Raw genomic sequence first — 23,029 nt, forward strand, 5'->3', positions numbered from 1 at the left:
TGACATTTGTATTTTTTAGGCCAACTAAAAGGTTGAAGGTCATTTCTTCACAAAAGCTTCCAGTGGCTATTCTGGTATTTGTGCACTGCTGATCAGGTGGCACAAACTGATTTGTTCAAATACTGTTTCTGTGAGAGCAGCTGGAAGGGGCAAGAGGTGGAGCCCAGGAACCAGCCTTTGCTAACACTTACTGAAGCTATGCATTTGTATTGGCAAATGTATGAAGAGAGTAAGAGCTGTCAAAGGTATGATCACAGTCAAATCAATGGTACCAGAACCACATACCCTACTCTTCTAACAGCATGTAATATGCAAGCTGAGAAATTACAATCAAGTATTACCAGAAAATATGGTCCTCAACTGGGACTATGCCAGGCATGAATTAAATGGACAGCAAGAGCCAGGACCGTGCACTGTAAGTGTCACACAGACTGTGCTTTAGCATCAAGCTCCGTGGTACTGTGCCAAGAATGCAATAAATTAGTTCAGAGTTACAGTGCAAATTTTTCTAAAACCAGATTTTGAATAATATGCAAAAATGAAGGCTTAAACTGGACATGAAGCAGCTCATATGAACAATGTTCATATAAGCAGAGCTTTAGCTTGGTAGCAGAAAAAGGCATCAGTGTCATTACAGCTTACATTATAAGAATGGGAGAGGAAAAATTCAGGATATCCTGGTAACTTCAAATCTGTGACATCCTACTTTGCTTTACTTAGTTTTGTCAATTTGAAAGGTTCTCATTCTAAAATGAGAAATTGGAAATGACATTTTTGTGTTTTCTCTGTGAATTCCATTCATTCGGTATTCTGAAAACTTCCAGTGAAGCAAGAAGGATAACGGAGAAGCCTGTGCTGTGCAACTGCAGGACAACACCACTTCCTTTTTTCTGTTTTTAGTAAACTAGTCTACTAAGTCTGTCAGGATCTTTCTTTTTACTGAAAAGACCACCACTTTTACCTGTTGGATCTCTTGCAAGGAGATGGACTGGACTGTCCTGAGGAGCTCGTGCTCAGAGTGCTATCAGGACTGCTTAGAGAACATACACGGTCAATATTCAGAGTATTTTGGCAGGCTTCACAGTCGAGGCTACCTTTGCACCTAGCACACAAAAGAAAGCAAACAAACACGCTGTCAGTCATTTGTTCTTCCTATATGCCACTGTCCTAGCAGTTGTTATGGAATAGAAGTAGCTCAAATATTAGAAAAGGTCTCCTAAATAATCTAAATGAATATCCAGTTTGTTGTTTTTGTTGTTCCTTCTTAAAACATCCAAATCAGACTTTAAACTTCTTCAAAGTTCCTCTGGAAATTCCAGACTAACTGTGCCTTTTTTGAAATCTACTAAATAATCTTACACTGAATCATCACAAACAAGTACATATAGTTTTTACTATAAGCGAGGTTCCTCCTGTTCAAAATTGGTAACAAGGGAAAATAAATTCAAACAAACATTAAGCTCTCAGGTCTTTATTTAAAACAGAATCTTTCTTCTACAGCTTTATAAAGAAAAATCCTCTGGGAGACCTTGCTCAGTCCCTGCGTTTGTAGTCAAGGGCACATCTCTTCAAACTGCATAAGTTGTTTCTGACCCTTATCTGTGTCATGTTATCTACAAGATGGTACTGTAGAACATTAACATCAGTCATACAGAGCCAGAAGATTAATCTTCAATACAGATATAAGCTATGGCAGTATTAAAGAAAAAAGCAGGCTGAACCTGAAAGTACTCTATTTTGAAGAAGCCTGTTACCAAAGAACAGTAAACCTGTTTCCTTGTTAAATATCTTACAAAGATTAACAAGAAAGAATTTTTGAAGTATTTTTTTGCTTTCAAACAATATGCTGCTACAGAGCTGACTTTCCAGTGCAACCTGATTGAAGTGCATTCTTTACCTTCTATTTGCATTAAAGCAGCTACATGCAAGCAGAAATTCATAAAGGTAAGGATCAGTTCTTACTCTCTCAGAGAACGTGTTTGACCTAAGTCATCTTCATCGGTGTCGCTGCTGATGGTGATCACACTGACTGCAGGGCTGGGGGAGCCTGCAATGAAGATAGCCTGTCGCTGCTTGTTGGGAAGAGATGAATCAGGTTCCAGCCTGACCGATGCTTCGCAGCAGTTACTCTCCTGTCCATCTGAGTTATGATTGTCCTGTGCTTCTATACAGCTTATTCTCTTTACAGCCTTCAGGTTAATTATCTTTGGAGATATAAAGGCTGAATTTTGGATATTGGTATTTTGCAACGCATTGCTCCTGTGAAGAAAATACACCATTTGACATTTATTGAATTTCTGAATCTGAAAACTGTACTATTAAAAAAAAAAAAAGTTAGCTAAAACACCAATTTTCAAAAAAAGAAAAACACAAAACATTGATCATAGTGATAATACTCAGCCTTATAATTTTAGACCAATTAAAAAAAGAATCAGAAACATGCTAGTTAGAAGCTGCGTCACAGCATTCAAAGCAAGATCTAAGAGGACATTCTGCAACAAAACTGAAAATCTCATTTATTCACTTATCTATTTTTATTAGGGAAAAAAAAGAAGAGAAAACCCACACCTTCACAAATACTTCACATGGCAGTGAGGTATTATTTTCTTCAGCAAGTAGCTGAAGTATTTTTGGCCACCAGTGAAAGAAAGACTGCTCTTAAGGTGATCGTAAGGCATACTGCAATCTTATTATCCAGTATCTCTTTATTTTTAGTTCTCTAAACCTTGCATTTCCTCATGCATATAAGCTCAGGAATATCTCATTAGAGCTACCTCACCATATTCTCATACCTTCCCAAAGGTGATAAAGACAACTTTGCTATCATAATAGGCAGAAATTTATCAACAGGAACTAAAATCTCCTGCTACTGCAAATATTTTTCCATCTAGTCTGTATTACCAAAAATAACACTGAATAATCAGAGCAGAAAGGACGAATTTTCCCAAAAGACATCTTTCCCCCCACTAACAAACATGCACTTCCACAGCCCCTACCCACTGAACAGCAATTACAGACATACTATCTTTGAATGTTAGAAAAATTCTACCAACCTGTTCTGACACAGTTTATTCCTCTTGGTAGCTGCAGGCTGAGGCCAGACAACATGTGCAATGCCCACACTAATTGGCTGTGGGGCAGAAAAGGTTATTTGATGTGTTAAAAGAGGCTGTGGCATCACTGAGTTGTAATGAGTGCCCTGGGTAATCATCTTCCTAAGGAAAAAGAAAAGATTTAAACCAAGTCATTTGTATTGCATCCATCAATCTCGCTAAACCAAAGCCAGTAGGGTATTGCACAAAATGTGCAGACTTACCCCCAGTCTCCAAGCCTCTGTGGGCCAGCCACAGGATCAGAAGCTAGAGATGTCGCAGGGGCTGCCACTGGTGCCACTTGCTGCCACGCAGGAACCAGGATTTGCTGGGTGTGGTTTGACCACGTCTGCCACGAAGCAGAGAAGAGATAACAGAGATGCTTATTGCTCAGCACAATACGGAACAGGAATTGCAGTAGAACTTTACAGAATATTATCAAAACAATTTTCATTAAAAAATATTTGTTAACTAACAGTAAAAACAAATCACATTTTTATTTTCAAGGAAACCAACCTGAGAAAGGATTCCTGCTCGAATCTGTAGTGGCTGAATTGCATGGGCCTGGGTCACCAACGGAACGGCGTTGTCCACCCTCAGGGAGAAACTTGTGGGTTTACTATGGTTTGTAGTAATTCCTATCAGGAAGAAAAACACATAGCCAGGCTTTAAGCAAAACGCCAGTCTTGAATAATTTCTGAGCAAAGTGCAAACATAAAGAATATCTTAGTAACATTTTGCTATTTTGTCTTGATGTGTTCACCATCTGATCCCGTAATTCAGGCTTTCCAAGCCAAATACAATCACTGTGACACTTAAAAGATTTTTGTGTCAGTACTCAGCTGCACAAATATTTTACCTCGTATTTCCAGAAAGAACTGCCAATACCTACTATTTGAAAACAGACTACTAGAAAGTGGAATGACTTTGGCAGCAGGTTCTGCAAAGCTAAGCATTTTGCTTATCACAAATTACATAAAACATATTTGCAAGGAAGCATTACAAAAATAAGCAAAACTGAATTTCAACCATTCCCACCAACTCCTGCATTTCTCACACACTATTTCCAGTTAGATAAAACCCATCCTCCCAGCTCTTGGAATAAACAAAGCCACGTGTGTAATGCCCCTGTTTGTTACCATCTCTTTTGTGAAAAACAATGTGAAATTTTCTGTATTTTCTCCATACACCACCAAATATTTTCATAATTCAACAAAAATAATGCAACAGAACAGCTATGCTTAAAGAAAGCAGTGCTTAGAAGAATATACTAATTTCATTGGCATCTTGTGACTTCACCAAAGCCTAAGCAGTGGGTGTTTGGAGGTAACTACTGAAGAACAATGAAATAAATCACAGAATCACAGAATGGCCTGGGTTGCAAAGGCCCACAGTGCTCATCCAGCTCCAACCCCCTGCTGTGTGCAGGTCGCCAACCAGCAGCCCAGGCTGCCCAGAGCCACATCCAGCCTGGCCTTGAATGCCTGCAGGGATGGGGCATCCACAGCCTCCTTGGGCAACCTGTTCCAGTGCCTCACCACCTCTGTGTGAAAAACTTCCTCCTCATATCCAACCTAAACCTCCCCTGTCTCAGTTTAAAACCATTCCCCCTCGTCCTATCACTATTCACCCTTGTAAACAGCCATTAGACTGCATGTGTTTTACAGCTGTAAAGACTATGTGTTTTCTTTTATAACCTTTAAAAATGTAAAAAGAAGGAAAATCTTCAACAGATGCAATACTGTCATGTCATAAAACAATACTAAGTTATCATCATGCTGTCAAAAGCTTTACATTTTGAAATGCTGTTCACTAATTTCCTTTCCACACAGCCACCCAGAACATCTTAACTCTGCCAGGAGTAGCAAGACCTAGCACTTAAGATATTTGACAGAGTAGCCAAGCAAAGAAAAATCTGAAGAGGTGCCAGACCCCATTAATATCCCTTTCCCTCCATACCAGCAACTCAGCTTGTCACTTATGTGATGAAACCAATAAATTCCCTTTATTCAAGCTGTAGCAGAACTTCAGTTTGGACATTTATCATCATGCTAAAAATACACATATAACATGACTGAGAAAGTCTGTTGTTTCTGTCTTTATCCAAAGAGAGAAAGACTTCCTGGGTTCTAAGTTTAGGTAAAAAGCGAGGAGAAGTTAGAAAATCATATTAAGAAAAACCTTACAATAAAATGTATCATTTCAAGATCTAATCTCTTTAGCAAAGTTGATCAAGATAGCCAAATCGCATGTTTGGGCATGAAAGCCTATAAGCAAACTCAGTTAATATGCAAACAATATAAACTACCTTTCCCTATCCATAAATGACTGTTCCTAGGATAGAAAGCTGCTTTCCATCAGTTCCTCTCTGATCAGCCAACTCTGAACAGAAAAAAGCCCACAGTTTTTGACTGATGTGTCCTGCAATCAAACTGAAGTTTTCAAAACTCCTAAGCAGTAAGACATTATGCAAATAAATCTGTTTGGGAAATAGAGGTCACCTACACTGCCATGTACCTTTCCAGAGATGCAGATCTTTATGTGGTCATTTTTTACCTTACAGAAATGCTTCTCTACAGCCTTTCCACCACACAGTCTTCCAACTGTTTCTGATAATTAAGCCCTCAGCCAATTATTTCTTTACATATAGAAAATTGTATACTCAAGTTAATTTTACCCCTGTAGTAAATGAAGAGTTCAGTCAAGCATCGTTACTTCCTCACAGGACAAAACAATCAAAGCTCTCAAAGATTCAGTTGCATTTTTTTTAACCAGCAGAATATTGCAACCGTTCTATATAGCTGTTCTGATTGATGTTAATCATAGGACAGCATATCTGATACCATTTACATGGGCAGCAACATCCTTAGACAAAGCCCCAAAATTCTAAATGTTTTGTTATACGTTCTGCTAATCATCCAGATCGATTTAGGACAAGAGGAGTTATGGTTTCTTACCCTTGTCCCTAGGATATCCTATATCCCTAGGGATGTAGGGATAACTATATCCAAGGGATATAGTTGCAGCAACATTGATACTCTCCTCATCTTTCTTGTTTCTTCTCATGTTTTATTTTAGAACACTCTCCTTTCTTGCTTTAGGATTCCACATCTTGTGTCTCTATTTTATTCAGATTTATCTATGGGCATATATGTATGTAAATGCAACAGGGGAGAGAAGGAGAGGGAAAGGAAGAGTGAGAAGGTGCAAAGTATCTCATTCTGACTCTTACACTATTTTTTCTTTTTTTTTTTATTTGAACAGAATTAATTCCTTCAATATACAGCTTCAGCAGATATAGTGGAAAACCCAAGTGCTGCTATAGGAGACAGCACCACTCATATTTCAGGAGCTAACAGTTACAGTTAAACATACCTTGAAGAGTCGGAGGACATATAATCAGTGTCTGCTGGAAAATGTCACTGCAACCAAACTGAGCAGTTCCTGCCTGCAGTGGTATTCCTTGGTGCAAAACTGAGTGGGCAGATGCAGTTAAAGCCTGAGGGAGCAGGTTAAACACAGGCACCATTATAATCGTGAACATGTCCCACTGGCTAGTATAACAAACAGCTAAAGTAATGGAAATTTCAAATCCATTTGACAGGAAGCATTTCCATCTTGCCACGGGAGGGCACTGCAATACAACAGTGCTCTACTACAACAATTCCAGCTTGTAGCAATTCGGAAATGTATGGGATTCTAAACCAAGTTTGTTTGGTATCTTAAACAAACATCACTCACACACACACACAGACACACACACACACACAAAGCATAAAATAAAATATAAAAACGTTTTTACCTGGCTTCTTAATGGGCCAATTTTGGTGAAGCTTGCAGTCAGATTAGCTGCACTGCCTGAGGCAACTGGTCTCATAAGCGATGTTTTATTGCGGTTGCTTAGATCATATAAATTTGATCTGCACTTGCAAACATCCATGATGTGAAAACAGGACTTTACTCTGTTACAGACAGAAAAAATGTGGGTTGCTCTAAGCAGAATTGTATGCAACTTAAATGTATGTTATAAAATCACAGAACAAGAAGAAAAAGCTCAAAGCTCCCAGTTGCCAGTTCCACAGAGTGGCATCATGCACAGAAGCAGTAGCAACACAGAAGTTGTGCTGTTACTATGTCCAAGTCAAGATTTCTTAATACATGTTTTGAAACTAAAGTTAAATAAATAAATAAATAAATAAATAAATAAACTTGCAATTTCCTGCTCCTTGCACCTAACACTGTTCTAACAGCTGGATACAAGCAAGACAACAACTTAAAGGGATGGAAAGCTTCTTCCTTCCCTGAAATGCTGGCACTTCTGGAAATGCACACTGAAAGATCTAGTTCCAGAAATGCAGAAAAGCTCTCAATATATTCTATCTCAGCCACTGTACAAAAGAAAGGACAGAGTTCATTTCAAAAAGAAGTGCCTACCTTAGTGCTCAACGACTGACAAGAACTATCTTGTCATACTTCTAAGAATCAAGCCCCAAATTTCTGCAGTGTTGGATTTTTATAACCCAGACATATAAAAGATAATTTAAAATTCTATTGGTTAAATGTTGCTTTTCAGAAAATAAAAAATCATTCAAACGCTTTCTTTGACCTAGTGGATGTATCTAACATTGCAAGCACTTGAAAAAACTCCCTAAGATGGTACAGAAATGACTGAAGATTTTTTGCTCTGATAGCAGACGAAACAGCAGTATCACACATATAAATTGCTGCAACAGAGACAAAAGACCTTTGGTACATACTGGTTGCTATGAGGAAAATCGAGGAGGTGCTTCATGGTAACAAAAGAATGGTTCAGCGTCTCAGCTGGAGTGATTCTTAAATCAGCATCAATCAGCAACATTTTCTTCAACAGACTGACAAATTCCCTCCTGTCTGCCTTCTCTGCCAACAGGTCACTTCCTTCCAAATCCATCACCATGTTCACCTGGCATTGAATAAAACAGGCAGACACAAGACATCCACGTTGGTCTGATTCCTTCTGTTACTGGACAAGAACCACTGCTTAACACAGACAGTGACAAAGAACATCTTTCTAGAAAGACAAACTGACACAGCTGGGTATTTTCCCCAGCACAACATGTATAGACAAGGATGGATAAGATTGACACACAACAAAATAACAGTCTAAAAGATGTTTAGTTCAAAACAAAAATAATTATTCCCATCCTTCCTTTTGCAGAGGAAGGAGGCATAAATACTCACGTGCACTATATCATCCAAACTGTTGAAAATATACTTCCTGGCCTCTTTAGACTTCATACCTGTCTCTGCCTCGTGCTCTTCCAAAGTCTCAAAAAAAAAAAAAAAAAAAAAAGAGTTGAATTTAGACATCAGCAATAGAGAACAAGTGAAAAAAACCTAACATCTCCAATTCCTGAGCACGTTTAAACATTTACTGGCCTAAGAAGCCTGATAAACAAACAAACAAAAAAATAATTCAATTACATATTTGAGTTTTTTATATCCTTAATTGCTGACTACTTAGATTTTCTAAATTGAAATATGAAAGCACTGAATTCTACATCTAATTTTACACAGTACTGGACTACAATAGCCACTGCGTGGCTTTGTGAACCACGCAGGAAGCATTAAAAGCCTAGCAAAAAGTCAGTTAATGGTGTTTATATGCACACAAAATGTGTGTTATTATATGTCACAGCTTTTCTACTACTTGTATGGTACACATTTCCTTAAATTCAGACCTTTCATTCCAAACAGCAGTAACACCATATCACTGAAGGAAAAAAATAGTATGGGTCAGACTTCATTCAACATCGTTTGCTTTGCCATGTTGTATGATGTAAGTTAGCACTGCAAGGAATTTTCTTTTTCTTTTTTTTTCCCCCAAACATTCAGATTACAGGAAATTTTCTGAAATTAACTCTGTAGTAATGATCAGTGGTCCATACCAAAACTTCTTTCTTCCCTCAAGGCGGCGTTGAGCCTGATGGGAGAAATGGAACTTCCTAAAACTGAAGAGGGTTGTTTGCATAAAGGACTTTTAGCTTCCGACACAGAAAAGCCAGATGCACACTGCCATCTCTCCATCAACGGTGTGAACTTTTTTCTTCTCTAATGGAATAATCACAGCAGTGTAATGAGAGAATCCTGGAACAGGGTGACCCCAGCAATATTCATTCCTCCACAGCCAGCACCAGCCCCAGCTACTCAGCCCACTGCACACTGTGGATTTGCCACTTCATGGGAAGTTATGCAATCTGGGCTTTTGAGCTTGCCAGCTGTTTGTTACTTCAGAGGCTTTATGTCAACAGTAACTGCTTCGTCACCCCTCAAGCTCTGTGTAAACTCTGCGGAACAGCAACATGAAGCAATTCCATTTACCAAAAACAATCTTTGCATAGGGGGTTCTAAGTGTTTATAGTCATGTGAAGTTGCTTAGAGAGAAGCAAGGTAGACAGACCATAAAAACAGACTTATTTTGTCTACTTTCATTGTACTGCAGCTTTCGGCCAACAAAGACTGTTGTAGTATGAAATCTGAAGCAAGTGAATCATGTTGTTTCTTAGTCTCCTTTCTCCTAGGACTTCTGATCCTGAAATCACTTTTGAAGAACTCAATAAGAGCAGTTTGGGCCTCAGAGACAAATTCTATGAAGTGAAGTGAAAATCTGTGACTAAGCAAGAGAAAAACCTCATTTAGTGCCTCAAGAAATACAAGGCTTAATGTGCAGCCAGGCACACGTGTCTTCTGGCCAGCCACTGCTTAAGGGGTGTGAAGTGCTGGTGTTTAGGAATGAGGCAGGGAAGGTGAAAAAATGGAAGAGATACAGAGTGGGGACAAAAAACATATATATATCACTGGAGATGTGGAAGGGAGCTAATGCCATTGTAGCAAATCTTGGCCTTTTTGGTTTCTCTGCTTTCTACTGCATTATACTGATTACCTTTAATCTCCAACTAGAATATGGTGCGTCTGTTTCTCTACAGAAAAATCTTGCAGTTTTTGTCCCCATGCTTAACAACTGTTCTCCTGGCAAACCTTGAGTCTGAGAAATGTAACGAATCTGAGGAAGAAAAAAGAAGTGCAGCAAAGAGTTTAGCTCTGATTTTTAAAATATGAACCACACAAGTTAAAAATTTATTTCACTTAAGAACAATAACAAAAAAACCTGGACTTTAACAGACACATCTTACACAGGAGAAAAAAATAAAACTGAATGCTTGATACTGTTTCCTCACACTTCCAGAGGCATCCATACAGAAACAAACCACTGAAGTGACCTATATAAGCCAGCTTTTCAAGTTCAGTCACAGATACGAGGACCTGAGGAGAACGGCTGTCATCCTCAACCTGCTCTAATCCTAAATATCATGCATTAATTCTAAATATGAAAACTGGCACTAGAGATTTGCTTGTATGTAGAATTTTGTGTACAGATTTTTGATGTTTTGTTTGTGGGTTTTTTTGCATACTCTCATTATATAGCTCTACAAAATCCTTCACATTTTTGTCACATTTTGTACATCTGACACATGCACATTTCCAGCAAAGGTTTCACTTAAAAAGCAAGAGCACGTACAGTCCCCAGACAGCCAGAGATGCTCTGCTAATCTCAGAAAATGACTACTGAATGCAATAGGAATGGAGTAGCACCTTTGTCTCAAAGACGGGTGCTTTTATTCTCTGAAATGATCAGCCATTTATTTTAGGAGAGAATTGGGCACTGTCCCATACCACATACCTGCACGGAGGTGCAGTCAGTGTAAGGCTGACCTTGTAAAAACTGGAGCAGTTGGGGAGTCCCAGAGAATGGAAGAAAGGGAAATCAAAAGGACAAAGCAAGAAAATACCAGAAGAGGAGTTTGATGGTCAGTATAGGACTTGAGAGCTAGAAGCATCTGAGAGGAAGAAAACTGATGGGAAATGGAAAGTCCATAATTCTTTACATCATGGAGTAAAGACAAATCCAGTCAATCATAAATATTTCTAGATTGTGTAGTTATTACCTAAGCACTTTTTACAGGCTTCGAATTTAGGAGAGACAAAACAATGCATTAATTCAAAAATTTAACATTTAAGCACCTGGGCCATTGTTGGGGAGCATTAAGGCTCAGATGATGTGGCTACTTCTTAGTAGGAAGTGCATCTGATACTGAATATATTCAGAAGCTCTGAGTTATTATCTTCATTTACTTTCAAGGGCTAGCTTGTTGGTTGTCACACACAGGGGCAGGGGAAATGGAACATGAAGCGCTTGCCTGTTCATTCACTAGGTGACATCACTATCAGAAGGAAGGGAAATTCTTTGAAAGCCATCTCCTACAGCTGCGGTACTCACGTGCACTGAGTAAAACACTAAAGCAGATTTTTCTGCAGCAAGTTTTGCAGACGTGGCTGGGCATGATGACAAGCTTGCCTAAAACAAGGCCATCAGTGGCGGTGCAGAGGAGGGGACAGCTCCTGTTCCAGTGTGAGAACCAACCCGATACATTGAGTTAGCAACTGATAGCAAGCTCAACTGATGTGGTGTCTTTAAATTTTGTTTGCCTGTTTTCCATACACTGATGTGGCTGTCTTTAAATTTTGTTTGCCTGTTTTCCATATACTGATGTGGCTGTCTTTAAATTTTGTTTGCCTGTTTTCCATACACTGATGTGGCTGTCTTTAAATTTTGTTTGCCTGTTTTCCATACACAAGATCGCTGCAATGGGAGAAAGAAGATGGTTTTGTTGTTGCGTTGTGTTTGTTTTTGAACTAAGATTCCATGCTACTCTAAAAAGATTCTCCTAATGATGAGATTGTACAGAGAGCAGTACAGGTGTAAAGCCCCAGAGTCAGAGGCCTGGACTCAGCTAATGCATTCCTGCCATCACGATGAATCACAAGTTAATTAAGGACAGAATCAGGACCTGGGCAGAATTTTTGATCACTGAAATCCCAGCTTCATCCTACAGGAGAGGCAACATGGCCCAAAGCCACATCAGACATCCAGGAGCAGCATCAACCTGTACGTGGCACCACGATCACGTCGTCAACTGTGCTTACAGCTTCCTCCTCCAAACAGCACTCCTAGCTGTTACTTACAGCAGTGGGGGGCAAGAGTGGAGGTAATTCTGGAAATTACACGTTGTGACCTTTCTTACAAGTCCAGATCTTCTTCTGCAGTTTCTTTTAAAAATAATAAATAAATAGGTTTGCCAAGCTCTTGTCAATCTCTGAGATGGTATTTCAAATCATTTCAAAAACAGATGCCTTCACTTTTTCCTTAAAGAATGCAATAAATTATATGGCTGTTAGTTTTTTCCTCTTTCCTTCTCTATTTTAAGAGCAATACAGTTCATAAATGCCTTCTACATACCAGTCAACATCAATCCATGTTCCACTCACAGCTCACTTCCTACCCAGGAAACACTGAGTTTTGTATAAACAAGGGAAACAATAAAATGAAATGTTACAAAATCAGCACAGAATCAATATATTTCCTGACAGTGATTTTGACAAAAAGGCTTTTCTAAAATTAACTCCAGTCTTTAAGACAGAGAGCCAGAAGTCTGGGATGTGAAGATGAGGATCAGAATAATCTAAACCGGTGTGTTGGAGGAACTGCCCTCAACTGCACGCTGAATCAAAGATGCAGAAGTTAAAAAGAAGCAAGTGCTGTTACCACTGGGATTTTCAGGAGCCTTCTTTGCTTTCAAAGTTCAGAAGTGATAGAGAACTCAGAATTCTGATTTATATTACTACCAACTTTCCACGTTACATTAAAGATAAGACCTCTCTCTCTCTAAATATGAGCACCTCAGATTTCCAGACTCAACCCCATTCTCAGCAATTAAAAGGAAGACTATAAAGCAACAATGGTGTCCTCAAACTCTGGTTCCCTTCAAATAAATCAGTCTAAATGCCAACATTTATTTTACAAGACAGAGGGGAAAAAAAAAAAATTGAAGTTCAATTCAGAAAAGCAGCATAATATACAGTTCATTCTAGAAACAGGATTCATGTTTCTAGAATAATTAACACTAAAATAAAAGCATCAAGCAGATTTGAAGAAATACTACTTGATAGGGTATGTTATTAGCATCTGAAATTCTGAGTTTAAGGCTCTGAAATACTTAAATTGCATAAAGCAAACATACACTCGTGAAAGTTTTTCTACTACCTGGTCATATTCCAGTGCTCCTGGGTACAGTGGCCATCCAAGAAACAGCTCTGCAATCACACACCCTAATGACCACATGTCTATGGCTTCACAAAACGGCAATCCCAGTATGATCTCCGGTGCTCTGCAAATTAAATACAGTTATTGGATTTTTTCCTCGGGGAAAAAAAGGCGTTTCAACAATCCAATGACATCTGTTATTTGAAAACACAGGCTAATCACTTCAGTAAAACCATAACATCACAACCTGCACTTTTGTCTACATAACCTGCTGTAAGAATTTAGTCTCTCTGAAACGTTATTTATCAGTTTGCTTCCCGTGTACATGAAAATAAGCGATGTGCCTGAAAAAGAGAACACAATGGATTCCATGTTTTTGCCTTTCCTCCGGCACGTCCTGAGCGATTCATTTGCTGTACACCTGTAACTACATTCTAAAGAAAATACAGCCATTTGTGTCAAAACAAAAAACACCAAAATTTTACCCGAAAATACACTTGCACGCTTCTGAACTGGAAAGTACACTCAAGTTACTTAAAATATCAATTTAATTACATAACTGTAAATCCCTTACGCTCTCAAATTAATACAAGGTGAGCCATTCCTTAACTGCTTCAATGACACCCCTGCACTAGCTAAATAGATCAGGAATTACTTCTTCCACTTAAAACAAATGTGAATTACTTGAACAACAGCACTGAAATGTATTTCTCCACTCAACACCTAGAAAAATTGGTATTGACACAGCTGCTAAAGGGGCTTTTAACATTTCTGTTCACGTTGAACAAAACTCAAGTATTCCACAGACACCGGTTTTAATTACATTTGCTCTTTTTAAGCCTTCCCCCCCGTTTGTTCAAGCTATAACGTGATTTAGTTTTAAAATTACAATCTGTTGTTACCTTAGCATGTGACAGAGCAGCACGAAGACAATTAGAACCAACACAATAATTCACATCACAACTGGGCTGAACGGTAGCATTCAAGTGATCACGTTACCGGCTGCTGAGAAAAATCCTGATTGCCCATCCGTGCAAGAGCTGATAAATGTCACACTTCAGCACACGCTGCTGGGTCATTTTAACATTCCACAAACAAAACAACCTCTTAACGTAATAAATTCCCATATATTCAATTTACCTCCTCTTGTATTTACCTTTAACAAAACACTCTTTAGTTCATAGAAATGCACACTGTCTCAGGAGCAAATTCCTGTTTCCACGCCATACTGGGACAAATTCCTCCCTCGTGCTATACTGGGACACAGCTACTTTGCAGCTGGACGGCAGCCAAGAGCTGAAGGATCTTCTTGACTTTTGATCTGCCGATGGCCTGAGAGCAGCCAGGTTGGCCAGACACACACGTGGATGCACCTATCAGCTCAGTCTCCAGGCCCACCTGCGCTACAGCTGACGTCTGCCAAACTTGGCTCCAAAGAGAGACAGATGTTCATCACGGGAAAGGCTCCTGAAATTCTGCCCCATCTTTGTCCAGCAAAAATCCCAAGGCTTCCGCTATGGGAAAAATTTGAGACTTCGCAGTGATAAGAAATTGACAGGGCAGGACCTTTTGTGAAGTGTAACACTTTCCACTTGTGCGACGCTTAATGCTCAGCTTCTCACCGCTCACAAAGCGGTCTGGGCGCAGTTATATGAAGGACGGATCTTGTCACTGGCAGGGAAACCAGAGAGGCTCAGTTTTCCACTGTATTCAAAGACTTGGTTACATTTAACCTCTAGAGCTTAAACATGTATTTTTGCAATGCAGGATCACGACACCGCAGTAAGTATTAGCTAGTTTTGTTATCTGAGAAATAAATCTAATATATCCACATGCCAAAAGACTGGGAATAGCAGTAAGAAACGTCTGCGCTCAAGTGCTGGCTGGACGCCCCGCTGCACGCTGTTGTTAGAGATCCCTGTGAAAATATGCTTCCTTTTGTCGTCTTGTGTTACAGCTCCGAATAGTTAACGAACATACACAGAGCCTATGGATATAGCGGCTTTAACAAATGCTTCTGCTAAAATAAGCTCTTCAGAAACCTCTTATATTTACCCAACAGTTAATACGCGGGCCGTACAAAAATAGGCACCGTCAGTCAGTCTGTCCCTCATCTCTTCTGGGGGATAGGATTGCAAATAAAAGAAGGATACGGGCAGATACAATGACAGAAAGCAGAAAGCTTGTACTGTATTTCCAAACATAATCATCCAGAAGTTCTTCACGGGCAACCAGGAGCTCTGCCATCCCGCCATGCGTGCCACAGGGACGGAGGGGGCAGCGCCGTGCCCCCCACACCTTCCAGAAGCATCTGCCTCTACGGCCAGCGCTCCTAGGCGGAAAGACCTGGAACGCTTCTTCCTCCCTTGGTGCAGCACAACTCAATTCACCTCTCCTGAAGCAGGCTTTTCCAAACGATGGAAACACTCACATAGTGGGAGATGCAAATGAGTATTTGCTTCGGCCTCATTTGGATGGCAACACTCCTACTGACTGCACCACAGACCACAAACGTGCATACTATCCCATGTATATCTTGCAAGCCTACAAGGAACAAAAACCCACACCATTTGTTTTATTAATTGGCTTAATGATCAGAACTCCTCATAAAGTGAGTGAGGCTCAGTGTTAGCCAGCTTAGAACAAAGCAACAAAATAAACAAATGTGAAGAAAAGTGAAATAATAGAGGATTTTTAAAAAGGCAAAAGCGAAACAAAACTTCAACTGAACAAGAACTCCTCCAACCCGTACACTGGAGTTACAAAGAGAAAAGAGCAAGAATCAGTAACACCTCAAGACAAAATGTGTAAGAAGCCTAAGCCATTTGCAATGATCATTATCCAGAAACTCTGGTCAGAACTCTGATGTCAAGCAACAAGTCAATGAAAAACCTAAAAACCAGCAGATAACGTACATAGAAGAACTGAAGAACAGTATAAACTGCAATAAAACAGCAGCTTCCTAGCACTGCTTGTGCATGTAAAATTCTGCTGAATGCAGAGATAATCCTCCAGACGTGCTCTCACCGAAGGCCTTGCAGCAGCACACCTCTCACATCAAAGAAATCACAATCAAGATGCGGCAGGTGTTACTTTTCTTTCTCTCTGGCAGCACAAAGGCAGTCGGTACCCGCTGCCTGCCACGCGGCACTGCTGCATTTATGGCACACATACATAGCCCCCTCCCCTCACATCTCCCACTCCTTCCAGCACATCGCGGCTCTTTCCAAGACCAAAACCTTTAGCCACCAACCTCCACGCTGGCAGCTGACGATAACAGGTCCTTATGAGGAAAGCAGAGTCACTTCCTCTCCCCGGCTGCTACTTGATATTCCAGAGATGCCGAACACTGGGAATTCTGGCAGCTTACCTCTTCATTACCAGTATCACAGCAACATTCTTTTGCAGTATTGTATTTTAAGTTTGAAAACGCTAAGCACTCTGAGTAAAAAATTTAATACTGGTTCTCCATGAATTTTGGCTTCTACATATAGCTGAAGGCAAATGCAGACAACATCTCTAACATAAGAACATAAGACAAAATGCAAACTCTTCTCATATAACCAAACTTTACTACCCCTTCTTACCACTGTTTCATTTCACAATGCCTAATAATTCATCTGCTCTGGGTACAACTCGGTCATCATTACAACAAATACCAATGCAACAAAATCATCAAAAGGGCAGCACATTTATCCTTATCTTTTTGTTTGTTTGTTTGGCTAATGAGCCATCCAAAACCATCTTATTGACCAAAGGAAAGTGGGTGGAACTTACACAAGTTCAGCGGTGACTGAAGTCAAAATGGATTACAAACCTGGCTTTCTGGAACTACAACTACTTGCAGAATGCAAGCATATACATTATTGGAGTTCTAACTAGACAAGGGTTGTGAGATGTGTCATCCTTACAAAGAAAGGAGGTTTAGGAGCAGAGCGAAGAGTAATTAGATGTAATAGTAGGCACTCTAACCAATACTCTCACATCCAAATCCTCTACAATACCAGTCTATCATAAATGGAGGAGTACAAACCTTTGTAAGAGATCTGCAAGAACGTAGCAAATATTCTAGGCTGGAGGGCTCCTAATCAAATTATCAACACTCCGTTATTAAAAATACGCACACAAGTATAATTAAATCTGGTGGAGGCAATGAGACTGAATCACAGAATGACAAAATTTGCGAATGATGACAGTCCTAAACAACAGCTGATTCTTTTGTGTTTTTGTGATGGACTTCAGAAGGAATTTCAAATATGTAATTACAGCAACACAGTAACAGGCAGTAGCACATTCATAGTGTACAGTAAAACACTGAAAATTAATGTAAATCATTCATTCATTAATTACTCAATAGTTCACAAATTATATCTAGGCCACTTTACAGATTACTCAAGAAAAATATATTAAATTGGGACCAAAAATAATCAGGCTATCGGTACTTATTCTTAAATGAGAAAGACATAAGCCTTATATAAAACTAGTGATATCCCCTCACCTTGAATAGTGTGTGTTCACTTTGGAATTCTGTGTTCAGTTTTGCTCACCCCCCTCTGAAAAAGGATACATCAAATAGAAAAGACGCAGAGAAGGATAATATCACTTGAAGAACTGAAGAGACTCCGGTAAAAGAAGAAATCCTGCTTAGAACTACAAAATGCCAGCGAAGAAATCAATCACTCAAATTACATAAAATAATGGAAGAGAAGCAGTCAGGTGTTTTAACACCCTGCCTCATGTCAAATAACCCAGGGATTCCCCATCCCTTTGAGATTAATAACTGATGCAAATATAGATATACTGTTGTGGGTTTGGGTTTTTTGGTTGTTTTGTTTTGTTTTAAGCCAGAATTAAATTAGGGCCGCTATTGAAGTGGAAAATGTATATGGTTTTAAGGAATGGACTGGCAGAACATAAGATCCACAACTGCTCTAGACCTTAAACAGTCAGGTTCTTACAACACAAGGTTCTTGTCGTATCAACATACAATAAAACTGGGTAGAAGTAGAACCTTCTGCTATCAGTAAAGTTTCTTGAACAAAACACCAGATCCATGGATCTGATGATGTGTATTTCTCGTTTCCTGCATACTGAAATTACTATTATCATTGCACAAAAATAAGAGTTACTCAAGCTATCCCCTTAGACTGAAACAAAAAAGTGTTCGCCCTTCTTCATGACTCTTTAAAAGTCACATTACAGGTTACAAGTTCACTAAATTGATTTTAAAGCCAAACCAAACCAGTCTCATAGTTCAATTGCCCCTTGTCTTGAAGCTCATTCGGATGTCAGAATACGACTGGTAGTGTTGTCTTAAAGCACTCTTGGTCTTTGGAATACTAGGATGGTATACAACACCAGAGAGACAGATAGATAGGTTGCCAAACAACTATTTTTCCTCCTAGTCCTTTAGAAGCATCGTTGCTGTCAATCTGTAAAGCAAAACTGCACCTAAACATTTGCAGACTGGCTTTCCATGTACAGCTTTCCAGTGCACTTTCAGCTACGCATAGATTAGACATTAGGCAGCACATAACTAGCAACTTCTGACTATTTTGTTCGTTTTTAACTCTAAGGTAGGAGGATTTAAACTGAGAACAAAAACATAAATGCTCAGAAACAGATTTTGGGCATCTGTGCCTTTTACACGGCAGGAAAGAATCAAAGATACTCCTTTACAATTCAGGGCCACGTCACCACACGTCACAAAAGACAAGGAAGACAAATATGCGCAAGGAGAGATGAGAAGTTATCCTTCATTCACAATTCCATTCCTCCTTTGGAGGAGTGCTGGGGAGCAGCAGGCTCTGGCGTGGCAAGAGATAGCGAAGACAGGAGGCAATGAGTCACTCTATCTCATGCAAACTGCTAGGGGTGCATTACTGCTATGGCGTAGTCCGCAGCATTGCACAAAAGGAATTTTCATTTCCTGACAGAGGAGACTTCATCTTAGCACCAAACTTTTCCATAAAACAACATCATGTTAAACTGCTAGCCTCCTCCTCGGCACCACAGCCTCCCACCACTGCCTCGGTTACATGCACGGATAGGAACACAACGCTTGATTAATATGCAGCTGCCACTAACTTTGAACTTTGACTCTGACAAGGAAGGTTTTTAAATCCTTTCTCTACGTAACTATTGAGAAAAAAAGAAACAATCACTGCAGAAGAGAGTTGATTTAAACATAGGGCTCAAAATCAAGAGGAGAGAACAAGAGAGAACAGGAAATCAAAGCAGAACCTAACAGATAATCTTGGGCAATTCTGTCAAACAGAACAATGCTATCCAACCACTCTTTCCCAGCTCTGAAGAATTCTCATCTGAAAATCTCATAGCAAATTTTAACTTGTTTGATACACCTTCTGCTACCAGCTAACAGAACTACTACAGATAACATTTAGTTATTCTTTTTAGAATTTTTCAGCTGAGAATAATAAAACAAGAGGCAATTTCAACTGATTCTTTCCCACTTATTCACCATCTCCAGTGGAAAGTGATTTTATTAAAACCAGAAGACAGTTATGCTTCAGCCTTTCTCACATTTTTTTTCACAGCCTGTAGCTTACTAAGTGACTTATTTATGGACTTGACACACCGAACAGCTTTCGAATTAAATGAAAATTAAGCAAAGTAGATAATGATGTATCTACTGCAATATAATGCAGAAAATTCCATGTACAGAGAAATTCTTCAGGTGTTTTACCGATGAATAACGTCTGCAATTTAATACATCTTATCCTCATTTTGGATAGCACAGTGTCAGTATGCAAAATACCAACTGGGGTTGCTTACCTCGCAGTGTGCTATGGTAAGAGTGGAGGCTGGCAAAGGAAGGTGCCACCTGGACGTTACCTCTGGCCTTGCCAGCAGCGGGCATCACAGTGATCAGCTCTCACCGACCACTTAAACGTGCTGCATGCAGTGCAGGATGACTGAAAAGGTACAAAAACCGATGCTTCCCCTTTCCAAGAGAGAGGTTCCCTCACCTCCAGCCTCCCTATGGAATACGTTGTTACATACACAGACCCTCAAATTGTGCCCAGGCAGTGGAGCAGCCAGATGCAGAGCCACCTCCACCTGGGCAGAGCTTGGCTGTGTGCTCTTGCACACAGCAAGAGCAGCAAACATGAGCATTACTCTCCAGCACTAAAAAAGCATGGAAGAAAAATTACAACAGTGCAGTCTGGCAGATGTGAAGGCTTCATAAATCAGAGTGCACTAAGGAAAAGCAAGATCTTAACTCCCCTCCCTTTGTCTTGTTGTTATTGATTTTGTGGGAGTACAAAGGACTATTTCCATAAGAGTCTGCATGGACTTGCAGCGTCCAAACATAAGCTGCAGATATCAAGGGCCATTTATTTCTTTTTTTCTTCTATTTTAAAATAGGATTATCACTTTGGCATAGCTCAGGTATAAAGCCCAACAACACAAGGACATACAGCTGTCGTACCAAGAACCACGTGTGTTTTAACACATTACTTTATATTAATAGCTAGAAAAAAAAAACACCACAAGACCAACTCCTGCAAAAGCACTTGCTGCTCTGACATGGGATCTGAATACACGTGCACACACGTGCAGCCCAGCCAAGAGGGCCACAAGCCATTCAGTGAAGCTGCTTTCCTGTGGGTATATTGCACTGGGAGTAAAAAGCCATAGAGCTATCTGAAAAGGTACAAAAATCTTCTAGCATTCTCCTCTGTTGTGAGCAGATTTTCACTGCTGATGTGCACCCATCTGAACGATGCCTAGTGATAATCTGAGTTTTGCAACTGACTGACAACATTTGACTTAATTTTCATTGTTTGAACTACAGAAAGCTCACCAAAAATCGGTCAGACTGATTTCATGTCATTTATCTGCCTTGTATTTGGAGGTCACTCTGCATTCATACAAACTACCATGTTTATCTTATTTATCTTCCTAATAATGTTCTACACAGTACTGGAATATGGAATTTCATTATCCACCATCCTGCCTTGTAAACTGAAGGTTGTTGCCCATGACACAATCTGTCAGGAAAAAAGGAAGTTTTAATTTCAGAAAAAATGTCAGTATTTTTATTACATACATTTTATGCAGGAATGTTGGATTAAAGAAACTGTCAAATCAAGAACCAACACCAAAAATGTGATCCCAGGAAACAGACAGTAAAGTCGTTAAGTTGCTCAGTTCAAAAAGAAAAGCAAGTGAAAGAGTTGTGGAAGAAGTTAGCATTTAAAAAGGATTACATCAGATTAACATTTGATCACTTAATATTGCAGTGTTCAACGTATAGACCATCCAAAAAAAAGCATCCAGCAACAAGAACCGATGCCACAGCTCAGAGGAGATCCACGTCCTGTTTCCCAGATAAATGCAACACCAAAATCCATTTCACTTTGGATATTTCCCTATATAAAGTATTACCTGGTCACGTCACGTCAGCTGCTAAGTGGAAAAAGAAAAAGAAAAAAAATGAGCAGAAGCATCAGTTCAGTTATAGCAAAAAAAATCCACAGAGCAGCAACTGGGGCAGGTGGGTAAACACACATGAAATTAAATCTGCTTTCTCAAGGTTACCCTGACAGAAGCTTTTTGGTGAACAAAAATATTCTGAAACACTTTCAGGTCCTAAGTCTACTGCTAACACATATACCTGGCACAACAGTTTATTCTGATGTGTTGAGCCATATAAAAAATTCACAAAAATGCTCTCAACATACAGTATACAGTGATGTTCAGCAACCTCCGTTTTCACTTGTGTAATCCTGTACTAATTTATGATGTTCTGGCAAGCCAACAGACTGGATGACCTGGTAAGTTTTTCCCCTTCTAGTTTCTATGATTAGATCTCTGGTGTAAAACATGACACCGTCAGAACAAGCAACATTCTCACCGGTGTTTTAGTGATTCTGCAGACATAATCACACGGAAATACTACAGAGCTTAAGCTTTTTGGGCACCAGGGTAAGAAACTGACAGCATTCTCACAAAACTTGAGATCTGAAAGGATAATCTTTCCTCCCCATGCAACTAGACCTGCAGACCACCAGCAAGGAAAAATTGCACAAGTCTATTTTTGTAGGCTAGACTGAAAGACTTCAGCCTTCCAGCGTGTCGCATCACCTGCTTGCCACCGCACCACAGCCTGCTGAAAGAATCCATGTGCAAGTCCTCCATGTATTCCACTCCAGCCTTGAACCCCACCAGTGCTTGGTTGGTTTGTTTTTTTTTCCTCCCCATTTTTTACTCTCGTTAGATACTTTGCTCTGTTTTTCCTCCCTCTTTTTTTCTTCCCTGGTATCACATTTTAATTTATTTGTCCTTTCCTGTTGAAAGGAGAGCCACTCTATTCTTAGACGAGTTTCAGATCCTAAAATAAACTGCTTAACTATGTATCCATTACATCCAGATTGATGTCATATCAGAACCTGACAGCATGCTGCAACAGGAATGCGACTGCAAAGAGCCCAGCATTTCTGCAGGCTCTGCATCGCAAACTATTTTAAAGCACCATTACATACAAAAACTCAAGGCACTCTACTCAAACACTAAAGCACAGAAGTCTTCTTTGCCATTTCTTCTTCTCACTACACTAGTATTCAATTTGCTTTGCTTTCAGCTTTGATTTCTCTTTTAAAGAGCTTCCTGTGTGACCCCTGGCACCAAGAGCAGGCCCTCCACAGCCACACCAAAGAGGAATGCAGGCTAAACTAGAATCCACCAGCCATTACTTTCGATCAAGTAGAAAGTTATATTTTGTTCTCGTAGCAAACAAAGGTTAAAAGCGAACAGCACAGTTTAAAGAGGG

General features: G+C 39.7%; 1 protein-coding gene across 10 annotated transcripts in view; it reads right to left on the reverse strand.

The window, feature by feature from the left end:
- HIPK3 (homeodomain interacting protein kinase 3) overlaps nucleotides 1–23,029 on the reverse strand; it is an 87,726-nt gene that overhangs the window by 3,018 nt on the left and 61,679 nt on the right. For all 10 annotated transcript variants that reach the window (XM_090142085.1, XM_090142086.1, XM_031607334.2 and 7 more), the window contains 11 exons: nucleotides 13,234–13,357; nucleotides 10,015–10,134; nucleotides 8,313–8,399; nucleotides 7,850–8,034; nucleotides 6,895–7,054; nucleotides 6,468–6,591; nucleotides 3,609–3,730; nucleotides 3,317–3,441; nucleotides 3,054–3,215; nucleotides 1,963–2,259; nucleotides 962–1,102 (listed from right to left, as the gene is read on the reverse strand). In XM_090142085.1, coding sequence (XP_089998211.1) covers nucleotides 962–1,102; nucleotides 1,963–2,259; nucleotides 3,054–3,215; nucleotides 3,317–3,441; nucleotides 3,609–3,730; nucleotides 6,468–6,591; nucleotides 6,895–7,054; nucleotides 7,850–8,034; nucleotides 8,313–8,399; nucleotides 10,015–10,134; nucleotides 13,234–13,357 — 1,647 coding nt within the window. The remainder of the gene's footprint in view (nucleotides 1–961; nucleotides 1,103–1,962; nucleotides 2,260–3,053; nucleotides 3,216–3,316; nucleotides 3,442–3,608; nucleotides 3,731–6,467; nucleotides 6,592–6,894; nucleotides 7,055–7,849; nucleotides 8,035–8,312; nucleotides 8,400–10,014; nucleotides 10,135–13,233; nucleotides 13,358–23,029) is intronic.

This window comes from Phasianus colchicus, chromosome 5 (assembly GCF_987193195.1).
Source record: "Phasianus colchicus chromosome 5, bPhaCol1.hap1.1, whole genome shotgun sequence".
NCBI classification, from domain to species: Eukaryota; Metazoa; Chordata; class Aves; order Galliformes; family Phasianidae; genus Phasianus; species Phasianus colchicus.